At 42.3% G+C, this 22,891-nt stretch overlaps 1 protein-coding gene across 4 annotated transcripts in view; it reads right to left on the bottom strand.

Annotated features, from left to right (window-relative positions):
* The window catches only part of LOC126337707 (probable Rho GTPase-activating protein CG5521), a 275,478-nt gene that overhangs the window by 35,381 nt on the left and 217,206 nt on the right, over positions 1–22,891 (bottom strand). For all 4 annotated transcript variants that reach the window (XM_050001492.1, XM_050001493.1, XM_050001495.1 and 1 more), the window contains 4 exons: positions 17,120–17,297; positions 16,904–17,032; positions 4,812–4,967; positions 3,474–3,632 (listed from right to left, as the gene is read on the bottom strand). In XM_050001492.1, coding sequence (XP_049857449.1) covers positions 3,474–3,632; positions 4,812–4,967; positions 16,904–17,032; positions 17,120–17,297 — 622 coding nt within the window. The remainder of the gene's footprint in view (positions 1–3,473; positions 3,633–4,811; positions 4,968–16,903; positions 17,033–17,119; positions 17,298–22,891) is intronic.

The raw sequence follows: 22,891 nt of genomic DNA, 5'->3' as shown, positions 1-22,891 counted from the left end.
GGAGAGCTGCATCAAACCAATCTCTGGACTAAAGACCACAACAACAACCACCTTCGAGCATCTACAGGTCTCTTCCATGTATACAACCTTCTTTCATGAATCTTAACCTAAGTGTTGGAAAAGATTAAATTAATTTCTCAGCAAAATTCCACCAGGTGGTTTCCTCTTTCATTCCTTTTCCCCAATCCACATTCTCCCACTCTCTTCCTTTTCCTACTATTGAATTTCAGTCCTCCAACACAACTTTATTTCCCTTAACTTTGTGATTAATTTCCTTTATCTCACCAAACTTTCTCTTAGTACATGCCTCATCTGCAGAGCTATTTGGCATATACACTTGTATAACTCTGGCGGCTGTTGAATTTGTGTCTATCTTGGCTACGATAATGGATTCATTATGTTGTTCATAGAAACTTACCCACATTCCTATTTTCTTACTCATTATTAGAACTCCTTCTCCATCCCACCATTTGATTTTGTATTTATTGTCTTGTACACATCTGACCAGAAGTTGCCTTCCTGCTACTACACTTCACTAATTCCCACTGTATTAACTTCAACTTATTAACTCCCTTTTTAAATATTCAAACCAACTTACCCAAACAATAGATCTAACATTCCACATTCTGACCCACAGAATGCCAGTTTGATTTTCCTGGCAACACCCTCCTGAGTACTACCATTGTATCTCTATAACATATTACCGAAGAATATACCACCAGCAATAAGCCGGATAGCGGAGCTGCACACCAAATGTGTGTGTGTGTGTGTGTGTGTGTGTGTGTGTGTGTGAGGGGGCTTTCACCTCAAATTTCTGCTGTTCTCAGCACCTGGACAGCAAGGCCATAGGAGACCAGAACAGTCGATAATCCAGCTTGTTGCCCCTGCAACTGCTGAAAAGACTGCTGCCTCTCTTCAGAAACCATGGGTTATTATGGCCTCTCCACAGGTACACCTCAATTATGGTCCTGTGCATCAGCCCTGGATCTACGATATTTCCAAACCGGAGCAATTTAGATAGCGGCACCCAGCCACACACCTGTAGCCAGAAGCGGGAGAAGGTACTACTCATAGGTGACTCAACTTTGCATGCACAAGAGCCCGCCCGCAACTGCTCAAATGAATCAAATGTAAACAGCTGTCATGTCACGCTCATCGGAGGCAATTTGTTGTTAGGAAGGACTGCATATTCTTCCTAAAGCCCTTGACACACTTTGGTTTGCAGACGCTTGTATGAGCACTGTGTTTTTTTTTTTCCCCCTCTTGTTCAGGTTTTCTTTTCTGCAGCATTATTCTGCGGAAGCGGGATACGGTAATAACCTTCGTTAGAGTATTGGTTCTTACCAGTCAAAATTACAAAAATTTGACGGTAACTAAATCAAGGAAAAGTTCCTGAAATTCTAAAAAATTCCTGGGTTTTTCCTGGTTTTCTCCCAGACGAAAAAATTCCTGGTTTTTTCCCGGATCTCCCGGGTCGTATCCACAATGTACAATTTTACAATACTGAAGCTCATGACAGTTTTAGCAACCATAAGATAGAATGAACTTACTTTTCTTCTTAAATCATCCAAATTTCACTACAAATGATGAATCTAATGATGAAGCTAAACTCAAGAGTATGAATTATGCAAGTTATGCATCAGTATATAAATTTAATACCGAAGGACTTCTTGTAAATAACTGCCAATTGGCTTCTGTCTCGGGCTCTTCGGTCAATATTTGTTTGACGATTTTTCTGACATTTCAACAGCATGAGTGGTTAGCATTGTCAAAGCTTCATTTGCTGGCGGTGGACTGTCATCAATCTCAGGGCCACAGATAATATGTACCTGTCGCACTAATGTCTGAGAGATTTTCCCTGGTCATTACCACTATGGTCCATCTACTGCTATGTGCAACAGTCGGTGAAACCCAGCATCCATTCATCTTGAGGCTTTCCTCTCCCTTGTTGAAGCTACTGTCATGTTGTAGATCTCTATGGCTTCCCTGAACAAACAAGTAAGCAGGTGTGTGTGGAACCCCTTCTGTACAGCAAGAACTTCTGTGTCAGTGAATTTTATTATGTAGTCACTGCCACTTGGCGCAGTGATCGAGTTCATTCTGTTTTTGCTTCTGTGAGTGATGCTGTCAATCTTACCCCAGTCGTCTCAATGCACATTGGCACTTAGTTGATAGAAAATATCAAAAGCTGCTCATCTGTTCTTGCCAAGTCTATGTTGCATGAATTCATCCACAATGAAAAGCTTATTCCATTCTGTTGTATAAATGATGTGCCTGTTTGATGGTGATTAAGCACTTTCATTTCATGAACTTCGGGGTGGCCCCTTCATCCCAATACTACGATAGAAAGATGAGAGGACAGCAAATGGGTTTTCTTCTTCCATCATTGGTCAAGGTGCCGGTACAGTCTTGAAATTTCCTGTGGTAAGAGGTTTAATATAATATCATTGAGGCTTTAACGCCCACTTGTTGATAAACAGCCTCTTCTCTTCATGTTGAACATGTATGATAGTAAATAATATTTTAGTAATTCTGTCATATGGCTAATTTTATTGTTAGGTAGTCCATAAACTAGTACTCAATGTCTATTTTGAGTTTTTACTGCTTATGCCCACAAAATTCAGCTCAGTGTTGCAGTTAAGCATGAGAACAAACCGCAATAAGGTGAAGATGTGACAGACACTGGAGAAAATTGTTGATGAAAGCTTCTTACATCATATTGTTTTCGCACACAGCAGCAGCAGCATTTCAGATCAGTGAATGTGCCAACCAGTACAGCTTCCAAAACTGGGTGTCATAGTAACCAACAAAATCTCTCCGAAACATTAATGGTTCTCTGAATGTAATGTCTACTGAGATCTGTTTCATGAAGGTGTGATAGGGCCTTTCTTCTTCGTGGGAGCACCATCATCTAAGACGTTATGTTGATTTTTTGGAAATTTATGTTTTCATAGGAACTGGTAATTTTAAAGCTGTACAAGGATGTAAGATTGCTATGACAGAACTATTCCACATCTCTTCCTACGTGCATATCCAATGAAATGTTCCCCTATTCATGAACTGGATGGGAGATACCAATCACGAGTCCTTCACATTTACCTGATTTTTCACCTCTGGTCTAGTCTTCTGCAGATGCATTAGAATAACTGTTTACAGAGGAAATATTACCATTACTAGCCACCTAAAATGTCAAATCATTGTTGTAATTGGAACTACAACTTCAGACATGCTTCACAAACATGTACTGAATTTGATTATTGTCTTGACACCTGCTGAGTTACTAATGGCGTACATATCTAAATGTAGTGAAATGAATATAAAGCATTGTACTATTGTAAAGACAACCTGTACACATGTTCATTATTTTACTTAACATGATTTTGTAGTCCCAGCATTCTCTCCCATTGAACATGTATGATACAATGTCTATCTCATCGTGAAAACTTACTGCATACTTTTACTGTTAAACTTACATCAGGCTTCCGTTTGACTTGTACACGGTACAATCCATTCAGCAAAGGATAGATGACAATAAGAACATCACAAAATTCTGTTGGAATTATTCCACGCCTGTAATCCCTGTTATGCTCTGACCATACAATATGTACTTCATCGTTGCCAAGGTGACGCATCTGGAAAAAATTGTGACTTTTAAATTAATAGTTCTGTTCAAATAAAAATACTAGTTATACAGTGTATCATATGCACACACTAGGAGTAAACTGAGATATTGTTTCAAATACAAAATAAAATGGATCCATACTCCGACAAATACCATGGGAGGGAGAAATAAAACGAATCAGCTACCCAGTTGCATGAACAGCTACCGTCAAACTTTTGTCACAATCAAGGAGCACCACAACAACACTGAATGCTACTCAGTACAACGTGGTTGTTTTCAATGGTTGTTAAACTAGACCTATCAGGACAAACTCGTACAACTCTTAACTTTTTGATACACCTATGTGGGGTCTCTATCTCTGGTACTGCCCTTTAGCTACCTCAACCCTTTTTGCTCCTCATAACCTATCCCCCCCACTCACCAGCCCACAATTTCATCTCTGTCTACAAACGCTAACCCACCGCGTTTTCTGGTGGTATTAATATATTTCATATTCCAACCTAACTTACCCTGTGCACAAATGGACAACTACCCACCCCTGTCCTTTGTCTCTCTCACAGTCCTCTCTCTTTGTTGTTTCTCTGCAAGTCAAGCACTCACCTCATTGGACCATTGTGAATGACACACCCCCCACCCCCCCAAGAAAAAAATCCCTCCTGCAGCGTAAGCCTATCCACTGCTTAACATTACTTACGTGCAGAGGGCCTCTCTCTTCTACCACTGTTTGCATTCTCCTGCAAATCTCCCATTAATGGATGGATTCACATGCACGTGGCGAAAACACACACACACACACACACACACACACACACACACACACACACACACACACACACACACACACACACACGGCAAAATACTCACACAATGGAAAACATTTTACAGCAAATCAAAAGAAAACAAATCATTATAAGCGTATCTTTACCCTTTGCAAAAAAACCTTCTGCTTCTATAGATATACTACTTCGATGAAAATAGTCAAAATGTAATCTCAGGTTAACTTACTTTATAATTTACACATGACAGAAGTAAATGACCAACAATTAAACAATGAGATACTTAACACAACAACAGGACATGTAAAAACACACCTGGAATGTAGTCAAAGTCTGTAAATATTTTGTTAAGTGTAACGTATTTCCTTTACAATTTTGAATAATACAGCACTTAAATGGTCAGTTTCACAAACCTTCTGTAATAAAGATTCTTGACTTGATGATGGCATACGTGTTGCCACGTGGAAAATAGCTTCCAGAAAAGAAGTTGCATAATAGGGAGCTGTTTCACCGGTACTTCTATTTCGTTGCAGTCCACCCAAAAAACCAGTGTGCGACTCCAACTCCACCTGAATAATTTACGAAAATTAGAAAACAGTATAAAGAATTTGTCCTCTAAATATAAGACCTACATTTTGAAAATTTGTCTGATTTGTAGCCTACATTCTAGGGCTGATGCAGTTTATATTTTACGACAAGTGAAGTAAAAAAAACTTAAACAATACACCAGTCCCACACTTACAGTTGGTGATGATATTACACAATTCTGTTTTATTGCACTAAGTATAAAAATGGTTACATAAAATTTCCTTTTACGGACAGAATTAATAAAGACTTATTTGTGTAAGATCCTTTTCTTTTGTTTATTTACACGTCTAGTTCCATAGGACCAAATTGAGGAGCAAAACTCCAAGGTCATTGAACATGTCAGTATATGAAATCACAGTATAAAAGTAATAACAGATAAAATAAAATGTTTCCGAACCCAAAAAAAGTCAAGCCATAAGTTTAAGTAAATGCAACCAACAATATAACATATGAATTAGCTTAATTTTTCAAGGACCACCTCAACAGAATAGGAGTGACCATTGAGGAAACACTTCAGTTTCGGTTTGGAAGCGAGTGGATTACTGCTAAGATTTTTGAATTCTTGTGGTAACTTATTGAAAATGGATGCAGAAGTATACTGCACATCTTTCTGCACAAGGGTTAAGATCGTGTGATCCAAATGCAGATTGGATTTCTGTCGAGTATTAACTGAGTGAAAGCTGCTAATTTTTGGGAATAAGCTCACATTGTTAAAAAGAAACAACAGCAAAGAAAATACATATTGAGAGAGCAATGTCAAAATACTGAGACTAGTGAACAGAGGTCGACAAGAGGTTCGTGAACTTACACCACTTATTGCCCGAACTGCCCATTTCTGAGTCAAAAATATTATTTGAGAAGGGGAAGAGTTACCCCAAAATATCATACCATATGACATAAGTGAAAGAAAGTAAGCAAAGTAGACTAATTTTCATGTTGAACGATCGCTTACTTCAGATACCGTTAATAGTAAAAAGAGCAGCATTAAGTATTTGAACAAGATCCTGAACGTGGACTATCCATGACAGTTTACTGTCTATCTGAACACCTAGAAATTTGAACTGTTCAGTTTCACTAATCATATGCCCATTCAGCAAAATTAAAATGTCGAGTTACATACTGCAAAACCTGAGTCTTACTGTGATTTAGTGTTAATTTATTTTCTACAAGCCATGAACTACACTACTTGAAACAGAGCCAATGTTACACACAACATCCTTTACTACAAAGCTAGTGCCATCAACAAACAGAAATATTTTAGAATTAACCGTAATACTAGAGGGCATATCATTTATATAGATAAGGAACAGGAGTGGTCCAACACTTATCCCTGGGGCAACCCTCATTTGATCGTACCCCATTCAGACACCATGTCACAGCCATTCTAAACACTGCAAATAATGACCTTTTGCTATCTGTTGTTAAAGTAAGAAGTGAACCAGTTGTGAGCTACTACCCGTATTCCATAATGGTCCAACTTCTGGAGCAATATTTTGTGATCAACACATTCAAAAGCCTTAGTTAAATATAAAAAATATGCCTAGCATCCGAAACCTTTTGTTTAATCCATTCAGTCACTCACACAGAAAATAGAATATAGTTTTTTCAGTTGTTAAACGACTTCTAAAGCTGAATTGTACATTCAATAGCAAATTATGTGATATAAAATAATAAATTATCCTTACATACACAGCCTTTTCAATAACTTAAGCAAACACTGATGGCATAGAAATATGTTTAAAATTGTCAACATTATCCATTTCTTCATTTTTATAAGTGGCTTTACTACTGAGTACTTTAAATGTTCAAGAAACTGACTATTACTAAAGGAACAATTATAAATAAGGCTAAGTACAGGGCTAACATGTGTAGCACAGTACTGTAATATTGTGGTGAACACTCCATCATATCCATGAGAGACCTTAGTCTTCAGTGATTTAATTACTGACTCAATCTCTCCCTTGTCAGTATTACAGAGGAGTATTTCAGACAGACAGGTATTTTCTAAGAGAGTTATATGATTCGTTGCAGAAACTAAGTCTATATTTAACTCACCAGCAATGCTCAGAAAATGATTCTTAAATACTGTACATATATCTGACTTATCAGTAACAGAATGAACTGACGAACTGACTTTGCATCATAAACCTTGTGCTGCTGACCAGACACTTCCTTCACAACTGATCATAAGGTTTTAATTTTATCCTGTGAATTAGCTATTCTATTTGCGAACCACATACTCTTTGCCTTGCTAATAACATTTTTAAGCACCTTACAATACTGTTTGTAATGCGCTACTGCACGTTGATTGTAACTATTTCTAACATTTTGATATATTTCCCACTTTATTCTACATGATATCCTTATCTCACTAGTCAGCCACCCAGGCTGCCTTTTACTGCTAATACACTGTTTAAAACATTCTAATGGAAAGCAACACTCAAGGAGCATGACAAATGTGTTAAGGAAATCATTATATTTGTCATCTATGTTATCGGTAGTATAAACATTCTGCCACTCTTGTTCCTTAACGAAGTTTAAGAAACACTCTACTGCCATTGGTTGGCTGGATTAAAAGATGGGGGGAAGGGACCAAACAACTAGGTCATCAGTCCCTTGTTCCAAATAAAACAATGCCACTAGTGTGAGAATAAAACAAGTGAGACTGACAACACAAAATGGAATGAAAGCAAAAACCACAAGAACAATGAAGGGCAACAAATGTGTAAATGGACAGAAGGGAGATAAGCAACCACAGAAATGCAAGAAACTGGATGAAGAGAGTAAAACAACAAAGCAGATGACCATGGCTGGCTGACCATGAGAATAAAAAGGAGAAGCCAGCCACTCTGCGACACATTAAAACCTCCACAAAAAAGAGAGAGAGAGAGAGAGAGAGAGAAGAGCGAGAGAGAAGAGGACATACAGGGACAAAGGACATGCACTAAAACTTAGATGAAATGATAAAACCCACTTTCATGAATAAAACATAACTTAATCAGCTAATGTGGCATTGTCAGATAAAATTAGCGGCAACAAATCCGGCAACCCAAGATTCCATCGCTGGGCAGCCAAAGTGAGGCGGTGCACCAGAAGATGGGCCACTGTCAACCAGGTGCCACACCGACACTGAGGCGGGTCTTCACGGCGTAGGAGGTAACCATGGGTTGCCCAAGTGGGGCCAATGCGGAACCGGCAGAGGACAACTGATTCCCTGTGAGAGGCCCACATGGAAGATTTCCACAAATTCGTAGTCTCCTTAATGACACACAGTTTTTTGTGCGTACTGTTATGCCACTCAATCTCTCAAAGCTGAAAACCCCTGCGGCAAAGTCAGAACGCAAGTCAGGTTCAGAGATGCCCATCTCCAGAGGCGGTTTCCATGTAGCCTGTTCGGCCAGCCTGTCGTCATGTTCCTTGTCTGGGATTTCAACGTGACCTGGGGTCCAGACAAACACCACTGAATGACTGGATCGTTCCAGGGCATAGATGGACTTCTGGATGGTCGCTATCAAAGGATGATGAGGGTAGCACTGGTCAGTAGCTTGTAGACTGCTCAAGGAGTCAGTACACAGGAGAAATGACTCACCTGGGCATGAGCGGATGTGCTCAAGAGCACGAAATATGGCCGCCAGCTCTGCAGTGAAAACACTGCAGCCATCGAGCAAGTAGTGCTGTTCTATATGTCCTCCACGAACATAGGCAAAGACAACGTGACAATCAGCCATTGAGCCTTCAGTGTAAACCACTTCATGGCCCCAGTACATGTCGAGAATCGAGAGGAAGTGACAGCGGAGAGTCGCAGGGTTATCTGAGTCCCCAGGGCCATGCGAAAGGTCCAGGTGAAGCCACAGCCTGAGTGTACACCATGGAGCTGTACATGAATGGACCTCAAGTATAGGTGGTAAATGGAAGGGCTCCAGTTCAGATAGAAGGGATCGCATGCAAACCACAATTGTTAGCCCTGATCTGGGATGCCAATGCGAGAAATGGGTTGCAGCGGGTGAGAAAAGGAGACAGTAATTCGGATGCGCAGGAGAACTATGAACATGTGCAACGTAACTGGCGTGCAGTTATGCATGCCTAACCTTTGATGGGGGCACTCCGGCCTCCAACAGGACACCGATCACTGGATTCGTTCTAAGAGAAACTGTCGCTAGACGAACGCCACAATGTTGCACTGGGTTGAGGAAATGCAATGCTGAGGGCACCACCAAACCATAAACCACACTCTCACAGTCAAGGCAGCATTGAAAAAGGGCTCTGCAGAGCTGCAGAAGCATAGAGCGATCTGCATCCCAGTTGGTGTTGCTCAGGCAGCGGAGGGAATTGAGGTGCTGCCAGCATTTCCGCTTAAGTTGACGAAGGTGAGGTAGCCAAGTCAATTGGGCATCGAAAATCAGTCCTAAGAATCAATAAGCCTCCACTACAAGGAGTGGATTGTCAGTAAGATAAAGTACTGGTTCCAGATGAACAGTAAAACGCCAACAGAAGTGCACGAGACAGAACTTCACGGCCGAAAACTGGCTCGAGCCCATGACTCCGCCTTGTGAATGGCTCCCTGTAGGTGCTACTCAGCAACACCAGTACTGAAGGAGCAGCAAGAAATGCAGAAGTCATCCGCATACAGAGTAGGTGGGATGGATGGCCCTACATCTGGCACTAGACTGTTAATGGCCACTAAAAATAGAGAGACACTCAATACAGAGCCCTGCGGGACCCCATTCTCATGGATATGGATGGAACAATGGGAGGCACCAACTTGGACACAGAAAGTATGAAGCGTCAGGAAATTTTAGATAAAAATTGAGAGCGGGCCTTGGAGACCCCACTCGTATAATGTGACATGGAAATGATGTTGCCAGGTCGTTCATACGCTTTTCGTAAATAAAAAAACAGCAACCAGGAGTTGGCATCTGGAAAAGGCTGTGCAGATGGCAGACTCAAGGGACACAAGATTATCAGTGGTAGAGCGACCCTGGCGAAAGCTGCCCTGACATAGAGCCTGTAGGCCACGTGACTCCCAGGACCCGACCCGACCCGACCCGACCCGACCCGACCCAATGCAACCCAACCACCAACACACTATATGTTCCAGCAGCCTACAAAGAATGTTGGTGAAGCTGATGGGCCGATAGCTATCCACATCAAGTGGGTTTCTACTGGGTTTGAGCACTGGAATGATAGTGCTCTCCCACCGTTGCGAGAGAAAGACGCCATCACACCAGATCCGGTTGAAGATGACGAGATGTTGCTGGTAGTCAGATGAGAGGTGTTTAATCATCTGACTGTGGATCCGATCTGGCCCAGGAGCTGTGCCTGGGCAATGTGCCAGGGTACTGACGAGCTCCCACTCTGAAAATGGTGGTGGGGGCAGTAGGATTTACTGTGGCGTGTAGTGAACGAAATCAGTTTCCCTTCCAGCCGCCATTTGAGAGTGCGAAAGGCTGGAGGGTAATTCTCTGACGCAGAGGCTCGGGCATAGTGCTCAGCAAAGTGCTCTGCAATCATGTTTTTGTCAGCAGATAACACGCCATTTGTTAACACCAGGAACACCTGTTGGGGTCTGGTACCCAAGAACATGTTTGATCTTTGCCCAGACTTGGGAAGGTGACATATGGCACCCAATGGTCGAAACGTGTCTCCCCCAACACTTCTGCTTCCATCGGTTGATAAGATGGTGAATGGGGGCATGGAGCCATTTAAAGGCTATGAGGTGCTCCAGGGATGGGTACCACTTATGCCGCAGTAGAGCTCGCTGCCTCTCTTTAATTGCATCAGCAACTTCTTACGACCACCAAGGGGCTTCCTTTTGCCGTGGGTATCCTAAAGAGCGGGGGATCGCATTTTCTGCTGCAGAAACGGGGGACACTACCACGTAGGCCATCATGTGCTCTCCAGTGGATAGATGGGAGAAGGCCAGGACTGCAAACCGAGAGATAAATGGCTCAATATGTGCCAAGTACCACACTGAAATGTGTGGAGGCACCTGTATTTAAGAGGCAGAGATCAAATTGTGACAGTAAATTTTCGACATATCTGCCCTGGCCAGTGAGCACCGTGCCACACCACAAGGGGTTATGAGTGTTAAAATCTCACAAAAGTAGGAGAGGTTTAGGGAGTTGATCAATCAGTGCAGCCTATACGTTCAGGGGTAGTGCACCATCTGGAGGAAGATATACGTTGCAGACAGTTATTCCCTGCATTGTCCTTATCCTGACAGCCACAGCTTCGAGAGGGGTTTGAAGAAGCACAGGTTCACTGAATACTCAGTTTAGCACATAGACGCAAACTCCATCTGACAGTAAATTACAGTCACTATTGTTCCTGTAATATCCCTTATAGCTGCGGAGGACAGGGTTCCGCATTGCCGGGAACCAAGTCTCCTGAAGGGCAATGCAGAAAGCAGGTGTGAAGCTTAACAGTTGCTGTAGATCCGACCAGGTGATTGAAAAAACCGCTGCAATTCCACTGGAGGATGACATGATCGTGGAGCTGGGAAGGCATGGAACATTCAATGAGGCAGTTTACATCTCAGGGTCACCTGCTGCCATCAATTTATTTCCTGAGCAGTCTGTATCCATGGTGGCTGAGAGTCTGGTGAGATCTAGGTCCTCAGCAGATGCCAGAATCTCCACCTGATCCTCAGAAGTAAAGCTTGTAGGTAGCTGTGGTGTGGGTGCCACTGCAAGTCCCTTGGTCTTGGGGGTCTTCTTTTTGGATTTCTCTTGCTGCTTCTTGGGTTTTTCTGGCTGGGACGGCTTGACTGATTCAGTCTCCAGGACTGAGAATGATCGTGAAGCCACTGGCAGAGGAGTCCTCTTACCCACTAGCAGAAACCTAGGACGGGAGTAACCCAAGGAACTCCTTCTAGCGAGAGGTACTGAAGAACACTTACGCTTCCCTGGCTGAGAAGTGGGGAGTGGTGTCCCTGACGGTTGGGGGGCACAGTGCTCCCAAGGTAGGTGGTGTGGGAGCAACAGGGAGGGAAGTGCCTCCCTATCATCAAGGGGGCAGATGTAGTCTTCCAGCTCGGAGAGCCAACCGGAATTCGCAGAATGGATGGGGCTACAACTGTTCTCACAGCGGCGGCGAAAGATGATTTCATAGCCACAGGATGTAGATGCTTACATTTCCTCTCAGCCTCAGTGTAGGTCAGTCAGTCCAGGGTCTTGTATTCTATGATTTTCCTTTCATGCTGTAAAATCCTGCAGTCTGGCAAGCAACGGGAATGATGCTCTCCACAGTTGACACAGATGGGAGGCGGGGCACATGGAGTACCGAGATGTGATGGATGTTCATCATCTCAAACATGTGACATTGGAAGTACAGCGGGAAGACATATGGCTGAACTTCCAGCACTTAAAGCACCACATAGGGGGAGGGATATATGGCTTTACAGCACAGCAGTAGACCATCACCCTGATCTTTTCGGGCAATGTGAAGGCCAAGATGTAGGCACTGGTGGCAACATGATTATTCCACATACCCTGATGGACATGCCGGACAAAATGAATGCCTCATTGCTCTAAGTTGGTATGCAGCTCATCGTTAGACTGTAAAAGAAGGTCCCTGTGGAATCTAATACCCTGGAACATATTTAAGCTCTTATCGCGCGTGATGGTAACGGAAACATCCCCCAGCTTGTCATAAGGGAGTAATGCCCGTGACTGGGCAGACGATGCTGTTTTTATCAAGATTGACCCTGACCGCATTTTGGACAAGCCCTCCACCTCACTAAACTTATCCTCTAAATGGTCTATAAAAAACTGTGGCTTCATCGAAACAAAGGAGTCCCCATCAGTTCTTGTACATATGAGGTACTGGGGTGAATAAGGTTCACTGCCACCCTTAGCCTGGCGTTCCTCCCATGGTGTGGCCAGGGAGGAGAATGATTTAGGGCCATACTTCCTTGCATTGTACTGAGACTTAGAATGCTTACAGACTGCTGCTGTTTGATCACCAGCAATTGTGGACGTGGTACGCCTCATCATACGTCATCAGCCCTGATGCCACCCACTCCAACCAGGGGACCTCCCCATAAGCGCCACCCAGCCGCAGCAAAGACCACTTGACAGGATGGCCATTGCCAAGAGTCCCGATGCCTCAGGGTGACAGGTACCCACTTCTTGGCATACCTGGGGAGTTAATGGCGTAGGCATCACCAGAGTGATCCCTGTGTTGTCAGGGGGCTACAACCAACAGGGTACTTAGCAGCTCCATCACAATGGGCTGGCTACCATGCTGGATGTCAGGTGCAAACAAGTCCATGGTCATTGTTGTTGCAGAAAGCGACACTGCATAGTGCATGGTGGAAAACCCTGCACCCAGGAAGGTGTCCTCACCCAATAGATGGAGAATGAGGAGGACTGCAATGCATTGACAAAAAAGCGGGCACGATGGACATGATGCATCACGTAAGGCGCCCTTCCCCAATCGGTTCGCTCTTTGGAAAAATTTTTGAAGAGTGGAGGTCAAACCCTACAGGGGACCATCACACAAAGGCTGAAATGTGAGAGACTCCTTTTAGTCGCCTCTTACAACAGGCAGGAATACCTGGGGCCTATTCTTTCCCCCGGACCCGCAGGAGGGAAGAGGGGGTGGGGGGTATTAGCTTTCCTACATAGTTTATAATTATATTAGACATTCGTTTGAGTACAAAAACCTTTTAGTGTTAAAATTTGTGCATCATGGTCTGAAAGGCCATTCACGCTTTTACTAACAGAATTGCCATCTAGAAATGAAGAATAAATACAAATATTGTCTATGGCTGTGCTACTGTTCCCCTGTACCCTAGTTGGAAAAAAACAGAATCTGCATAAGATCACATGAGTTTAGATCTACCAACATCCTTTTTCTTCCACAATCATAAACAAAATTAATATTAAATCACCACATATAATTAGTTTCTGGTACTTCATACACAGTGAACAAAGAATTCTCTCTACCTTGAGCAGAAATGCTCTGAAGTCACCTATAAACAATGATTAGAAGTTTAGTTTCATTAAATTAAACTGCCCCTGCACCACATTCATATATCTGTTCAGTGCAGTGCCGTGATATGTCTAGGACTCAAACAGAATACTGTTTTTTACATATGTGCCCACTCCCACTCTCTGCAAGGAACTCCTTGAAAAACAACCGGCTAATCTATGTCCTGATAAAGGAAGCCTCTGAATTGTCAAATTATTTAAGTGGTGCTCTGAGATACCAATAATGTCAGAGTCAATATGTGTAAGCAGTTCACTAATTTTGTATCTAATACCTCATATATTTTGATGAAATATACTAATTCCTTCTCTACTTACATACCTGACCTCATCTGAAGGTGATTCCTTAGTTAGAGGAACTTCCTTTAAGCAAGTATACATACCAGCTGACTTCAATCTAAAAAAAGGTGCTGCTCTAACACCAATTACTACAGGAATTTTTCCATGAGCGATCCCACCCCCACCCACTACACTGTCGTCTTTAAGCTTTGCTAGCATCCCCTTCTCATACCTATTGAAGTGCAGGCCATGCCTAGTGAAACCTGATCTAGTGATAGGCTCAACTGGCACCACGGAAATGTGACCAATGCCCTCTGCCATCTGCACCCCCTCCAGCCCCATGTTAACACGCCTAACAGCCACATTAAGATGACCCCGATCATGGCGCTGAAACAATAGCACAAAATTCACATTAGTGCCACCATTTTGAGTAGCTACCTTTACCAGGTCACCATCTACATCATATTCCCCATCCCTATTAAGACTATTCCCTGCTCCACCCACTATCACTACCTGATCCTCCTTTGTAAAATTCCTACATAGCTTCCCTATGCTGTCAGTCACCTAAGCCAACCCTACACTAGGCCTTACAATGCTAGTGACTTGGTACTCACTCCCCAACACTTTCTGCAACTGATGGCCCACACCTCTACCATGCAAACTACCTAGCAGCAGAACCTTCCTTGTTTCTGTTCGATTTAGGCCTCCTAACTGCTGAGGATTGCCGCATGTTTCCTACACTTATGCTACAAGAAGCTCCTCTCCACTCAACTCTGACAGTTGGTCATATTTATTGCACATATGCTAAGCACAACTGTCTGAATACCACCTCCTCCTAGCCGTCTTCTTGCCAACTGCCAGTTCCCATTCCCCAACACTCTTTGCTCTCCTCCTTTGTGTATTGAGCAGGGATTGTTGTAATTGTAAACTAACCAGTAGTACAGAAAAGATATTTTTTGTTATTTGTTTCTTGTCATTTCTGCATACGGACTGAAGGTCCAGTAATTTTACACGAAAATGAGCACACATTTCCTTTCTCATACAGGGTGGGCAAAATAAAACTGGCACGGAAAGTATTTATAAGACTGAATGGAATTGGCTCTTGTTAATGAACAGGAAAACAGCCCTCACAGAAAATGCTGGAAACTGCAATTCTGATGCACCACTTGGTTGCTTACACATGTGCATTTCCTGCATGCTCTGCCCCTTAACTTTGCGTTTAAGTGAGTGAGAGGAGGAGAAATATTTAGTTACCAGCTGAATGCAACACAAAATGGTGCTCACGATTAAAAGTACGTGTTCATTGTCAAGTGTTACATGAAGTGCAATTCGCAGGAATGTGTGAGAACTGTTTGTGCAATAGTTTAAAACTGAAGTTTTTTTAGGGAAACGTCCAGCAAAGTCTGTACTGAAAACTTACTTGCATAATGGTGAAAAACCAGCTCTGTAGCAAATAAAAGCTGTAACAATTTGAAAAGTGTTCAAAAACAGAAAATATTCCCCTAGTGAAGGAATGCCTTGAGTGAAGTCTGATGAAATCTCAATGCCATTTATCTGTACAAGTGGGAATTAAGAGATCGTCATGTTGGAACATTATCAAAAAGGACCTATAACTGTATCCTTTTAAATTAACTGTTGCCTATAAGTTAAAGCATCCAGATGAACATTTGTGTGTCAAGTTCCGCCAATAGTTTGTGAGTGAGGTGGAATCAGGACTTTTGGTGGATCCTCGGTTGATTTTTGTTTCAAAGCTGATGCCTTGCTCAGCCCATCAGGGTCTGTGAACTCACAGAAGATGCCCCATTATGCATCCCAAAATCGTCCTCAGTACTTTGAAGGACCACTACATAATCTCAAGAATGGTGTTTGTTGTCCAATGTCTTGTGTCTGCACACAGTTCTTTCATCAACTGTTAATGTTAATATGTGTGTCCAGAAACTATTTAATCCATACATGGATCAACTCAGAAAAGAATGTGCGGATATTTTCAGCAGGATGGAGAAACGGCACACATCATCTTCACAACCTTGTCACAAGTGCACGAGGTGTCCAGTGAGCAGAAGACAATTAGCACAGGCTGTGCAATCTCCTGACCACCTCGATAACCTGATCTCTCCCCCTGTGATTCTTACCTAGGGATGAACTCAAGAGTGAGGTGTACTCAAATAATTGTCACACACTGGAAGAGCTACAGCAGAATACTGAAAACACTATTGCTGATGTTGATCAGGCAGAGCTGCTACACGTGTCTTACTGTCCAATAACTTAAGCACAGTACTACATTGATGTCAGTAGTGGCAATTTCCAGGATCTTCTGTGAGTATGGTCATCCCATATCAGTCTTACTGTAAATATTTTCTGGGAGCTTCCATTTTGGCCATCCTGTAAGTCCGAGGACAAAGTTTTTGGAACAAGAGGGGAGAGAGGAGTCTATCACTAAGCTAATTCTTTCTTACTGACAATATGGAGTTTCAAATGCAATTAAAAGTTGATTCAGAAGGCAAGCATTGATTGCTTATGAAGCCTCTTTAGCACTACAACTCTGCATTAATATGTTCATTGCATTAACAAATGCAAAGCCACAAGATGATGAGCAAGGCACGGATCAACTTTATCATCATTTTTTTTCATTTATGAGAGACAATTACCTCCCATGCCAGACCGGAAATGAATTCTTCATATGCCTGGCTCCCACATGTATTTGACAGGATTGAATTTTTATCTTCTTGCCCTTCAGCTACATATATTACAGCAATTTTGTGTGTTTCTCTACAGCGCTGCAACAGAACACAAGCAATATCTGTAGGATTCAAGAATACCATGTTAAAAAGTATCGAAATAATAAATTTTTGTAGAAAACATACCTGCGTGTCAAGGTTTCTTAGTTCCCGAAGCAGTTTTTCATTCTTTGCAAGCAATTGCAATTGCGATCTTCGTTCCCATCCAGCTAGTCCTAGCTGTGAGAACAACAACCGACAATGTTGAAATGGTGCTGTTGTTGGATAGTGCACTGCTGCAGCACACGGCTCACTCCCCAGCGATCTAATGAAATTGGCATCAAAATTATCTATTTGAAAATATAAAACTGCTATCTAAAACTTACACATTCAAATAAAATCAAATTAGAAATATCAAACAACAGAAAGTCTAGGATGGAGTAACAACAGTATGAAAGGGACAGAGTGCTATACACCACATAGAGGAGGAGTTGACTTGCTGAGAGGCACAAGAAATAAGTGTGGTATCTGTAATAGGAGAAACAACAAATAATGATTGGCGTGAGTTCCAAATTCTGTTTATTGCCAACAGTTCCACAATAACAGCACAGCTTGGTGCTTGATCAAGAGCAGCGACTGGTTGCAATTTCTTGGGAGGACACCAGCCGAGGTTGCCCTGACAGCGTGGAGGCACTTGGTGTGTGCGGCCCGCGCCTGCGCTGTACAGCTGTGCAGAGCTGCGCATAAGCAAGGCATGCCAGCCGTTGGCTGTATGACGTAAAGACTGCGGCCACGCAGCTGCAGGCGCCACGGTGTGGGCATTGACTATACCACAATAAGACTGCTAAACAAGCTTTTGGACAAAAAAGTGCTGCTTCCAAAATAGAACACACACACACACACACACACACACACACTGCGACTGTATCTGAGGAACGACCTGCTTTGGTGGGTGGTGGTAGCAAGGGATGAGGCATGGAATATGGAGAGGGAGAAACAGCAAGGTAGGGGTGGGAGAAGTTGATGTGCTGCCTTTGGGAGCATGCAGGGAGGTGGTGGTGGGGACAGTGTAGGGATGCCAGGTAAAAAGTGAACACACTGTGTTGGGGGCAGGGAGAGAGGGAAACAGAGCTGTGAGGGGAGAAGGGGAGAAGACTATTATGTGCACTGGTGGGATAGAACGCATATGTAGTGTGTAAGTCAGAGCAGGGAAGAGGATATGTAGGTCCTTACACAGCCATCTTTCGTCCCATCAGAGGCAAGGCCATGTGATCTACAGACTAAGCTGTAACCACTGTGGCACTTTCTACTTGGTCACAACAACTAACAACTGTCTGTCCATGTGAATGGCCAGTGCCAAACCAAGAGACAGCTGGACCACCCAACATGATGTGCTCCACTTTATGACTGCTTCACAGCTTGTGCCATATGGATTCTTCCTATTAATACCAGGTCTCATGAACTGCTCAGTTGGGAACTCTCCCTCCAACATATCCTTCGTTCCTGTAAGCCCCTGGCCTCAAACTTCGCTAGTTCCTGTCCTTCACTTATCTATCCTCTTTCCTTGCTCCCACTCCAGCACCACACACACACACACACACACACACACACACACACACACACACACACACACCCCTTCTATTCCACCAACACATCTACTAATGTGTTCTCTTTCTCCATTTCTCTCCTCTCCCTACCCCTTCCCCCTCCCCCCGTCCTCTCACCTTCCACCCTCTACTACCCCCAACACAGTTTCCCAACTCTGCACCTGGCAGCATCATCCTGTCCCACCACATCTCTGCACACTGGCAGAGCAACATCTTCCCCCATTGCTAATACCCCATTATTCCTCCCCCTTCATGTCCCACCTCTCCTCCTTACCCCCACCACTTGCCTCAGCAGACTGCTGCATGTCAGATACAGTCACAGTCAGGCCCCAGTACCCGAAAAAAGTAGCCACGTGTGTGCAAGCTGTGCTTGTGTGAATGTGCATGTGTTTTCAAACAATGGAAAATCCAGGATGGAATGTGTTTTCTATTTCAAAAGAAAGACCTTTTCATCCGTAAGTGTAAATGTTTAATAGTATTTTCAGTTGTGCCTGTCTATGACCCAGTGCCTTCTCTATGTGGTGAGTAGCAACATATCCGTTTCAGTTTAGAAATATCATTACTTACTGGAGTTATCGACCACAATATTAAAACACTTGGTCTCCTGTGGCTGTTATCAGAAACACACCATAACAATAAAGTAAACAAGTACAGTGGTGACTGAGGAAAGTGCATCGCATTGTAAATGAGTTCAAGACAGCTGAGCACAAATTACTATGTGGTTCAGAATGTTCTTGTGAAATATTGTGATAAAAATTCACAATAAGCTGACTGAAGTGACCTCACTATGTGGTGCAATAATATTGTGGTTGACTAATAATTCAGGTTAATATTTTGAGGAATACTTAGCACCTCACTTAAAAATGGTCACAGTTTCCTCAAATAAATGATGGTACCCTTTTGACTACCATCGGTTGTCACTTTTATTCCTTCAATGCTCAATGCATATAAATTACATTACTGGCCAATAGTGGTGTTAGACCATTTTCAAACGTGTGCAATATAACACCCAAAGTACAGTAAATAGGGGAAACACATTACTGAACAGTATTTTGTTAGTGATGTGTGTACCACACTTAAAAAACTTGTTTCGTATTATGTGGGGACAGGCACTTGTTCCCACGCACGCAGATGTCACAAATACAGTCTTGCACATACAATCAGCTTACAAGCAAAACACTGACAGCACGAGATGCAGGCAATAACATTACTAACAGCTAGCTTACTAGTCCTTGCATTTTCATCTAACAACATACCATGTATTTTTACAGGTGATATGTACATGAAACATTGATGATTTTAAATAGTATAATCAAACAGAGAAACTGCAAGCTCAAGCAGCTAAACAGCTTGCCTAAGAATTGGTGTATACCATGAAATTAGAGTTTGAAAAGAGTATCAGCTCCTATGATTTAAAAACAGTAAAGCAATTTGGGGCACAAATTTGGAGTTTTTAGAAAGCCTACAACAACTGATGTGGTAGTTAACAGCAGCCCTTGTCATCTTACTGCTCACAAAAAAGGATTTTCCTATTCCATTGCATCACATTATCAGCCTTCTGTAAGAATATGACGAAACTGATAATGAACTACAAATCTAGAAGCCATAGCTATAAGTAATGGTTACAGTTCAAACATGGTTAGCAAAATCTACCAGAAGAAAATGAAACAGTTAATAACAAAATGACAAAAATCACGCAAGCTACAAAGAAGTGTAAATCTAAAACACGCTGTCATGCTATATACTGGAACAATGTCAGATACAATATAAATTAACACATTATACAGGTGAAAGTAATCGGTCCACATTTAGTATGATACTGACAGAAAGCAACCACTCTGAATTAGACATGAACAGAACTTTAAAAATTTTACACAGACTAGGTAAGGGAAAAACTTGGATATCTTTGAAGAGATTGAGATATACAAGCACCTCATAAAACAGCCAATACAAATGTTAAATGAGCAGAAACAGAAGATTCTCAGGCAATTTTTTTTTGAATTAGATAACAAGAGCGACTGTCTTATTGCCATAAAATGTGATGCGTTGGTTTCAAAGCAGCATATCTCTCTGCACAGAAGTATTAACGATGAAAATCATTAATTTTAATATACTTTTAGGAAAACAAACAAGTGAGATGATTACAGAAAAAAAATATTACCAGAATTTCACTCATCTGTTCACAGTAATAACAAATGTAAATGATGTTAGTATTTGACAGTACACTATGCAATTTTAAAAGTTTTTGGAAGAGTAAACCACTATCTGACTGTGTATTACTGTATTTATCTTCTGTAATACCTAGATTTAGGCTTCTATGCCACTGTCAGGCACAATGCTTAAAGTTCTTAAACCATTAACACATCATATCTGTTAAGGCAGTCTGAAGCAGGTAAACAAGACAAACACACCTGTAAGATGTAACAGTCAAAGAAATTATATCTTAAAGACGTGTCAGTTTCATTTACCTGCTTTGGATTGCCTTAACACATGACATGTTCATGATCTAAGAACTTTTCGCATGACTGTCACTCAACACTATTGAAATTTTTTTTTAAATTTCAACATATCACAGATCGGGATGACACATAGTTTTTAATCACATATTAGGGAGTGTTTTAGAAAGAGGTGTGTGTGTGTGTGTGTGTGTGTGTGTGTGTGTGTGTGTGTGTGTGTGTGTGTGTGTGTGTGTGTGTGTGTACGTGAGAGAGAGAGAGAGAGAGAGAGAGAGAGAGAGAGAGAGAGAGAGAGAGAGAGAGAGACCATAATATCGTGCTAATTTAGGGTTCATGCAATGACAGTGGGCATACAGGCTATTTTCAGAACTGGTATATACAATAGAGAACATTTTTTAAAAGCGATTTAATAGGACCTCATACCATCCTTGCAGCAATAGCAAATATTTGAGTATGCCTTGAATGGTTGTAAGAAATGTCAAAGTTTATTATCTATGAATTTTAATAAGAATTAACAACATGTATGCAAGACTGATCACACAATTATTGTATTACATGAAAATACAAGGACTATTAAGGTAGTTGTCAGTAAGGTTTCTACCTACATGATGTGTTGTGAAAGTTATGCTTGTAAGGTGATTGGTATGTGCAGAACTGTATTTGTAACATCTGACATACACAATGTGATCAAAAGCATCCGGATACATGGATACGTGGCGCCCTCCATCAGTAATGCTGGAATTCAATATGGTAATGGCGCAACCTTAGCCTTGATGACAAGATTCCACTCTCGCAGACATACATTTAGTCAGGTGCTGGACGGTTTCTTCCAGAATGGCAACCCATTTTTCATGGAGTCAGTGAGGCCTGGCACAAAGTCGGCGTTCCAAAATATCACAAACTTGTTCTATAGGATTCAAGTCAGGACTCTGTGCACGCCAGTCCATTACAGGGATCTTATTGTCATGTAACTGATCCGCCACATGCCATGCATTATGAACAGGTGGTCGACCGAGCTGAAAGATGCAATCACCATCCCCGAATTGCTCTTCAACAGTGGGAAGCAAGATGATGCTTAAAACATCAATGTAAGGCTGTGCTGTGATAGTGCTATGCAAAACAACAAGGGGTGCAAGCCTCCTCCATGAAAAACATGACCACCTCCAAAATTTACTGTTGGCACTACACATGCTGGCAGATGACATTCACCATGCAATCACCATACCCATACCCTGCCATTGGAGCGGATCACCACATTGTGTACTGTGATTCTTCACTTCACACAATGTTTTTCCATTATTCAATCATCCAATGTTTACACTGCTTACACCAAGTGAGGCGACCTTTGGCATTTACCAGTGTGATGTGTGGCTTATGAGGAGCTGCTCGACCATGAAAGCCAAGTTTTCTCACCTCCCGTCTAACTGTCATAGTACTTGCAGTGGATCCTGATGAAGTTTGAAATTCCTGAGTGCCAGTCAAGATAGATATCTGCCTATTTACACGTTACGACCCTCTTCAACAGTTGGCGGTCTCTGTCAGTCAACAGATGAGGTTGATCTGTACGCTTTTGTGCTGTACATGTCCCTTCACATTTCAACTTCACTGTCACATCGGAAACAGTGGACCTAGGGATGTTTAGGAGTGTGGAAATCTCGCATACAGACATGACACAAATAACACGTTCGAAGTCCATGAGTTCTGAGGAGTGCCCTACTCTGTTCTCTCACGAAGTCTAATGACTACTGAGGTCGCTGATGGCAATAGGTGGCAGTGCAATGCACCTAATATGAAAACCGTATTTTTTGGGGGTGTCCGGATACTTTTGATCGCACAGTGTATGTATATGTGAGAAC

Source organism: Schistocerca gregaria, chromosome 1 (genome assembly GCF_023897955.1).
Source record: "Schistocerca gregaria isolate iqSchGreg1 chromosome 1, iqSchGreg1.2, whole genome shotgun sequence".
NCBI lineage: Eukaryota > Metazoa > Arthropoda > Insecta > Orthoptera > Acrididae > Schistocerca > Schistocerca gregaria.
Note: the sequence above shows the minus strand (reverse complement) of the source record. Positions and strands in the feature narration are given on the sequence as shown.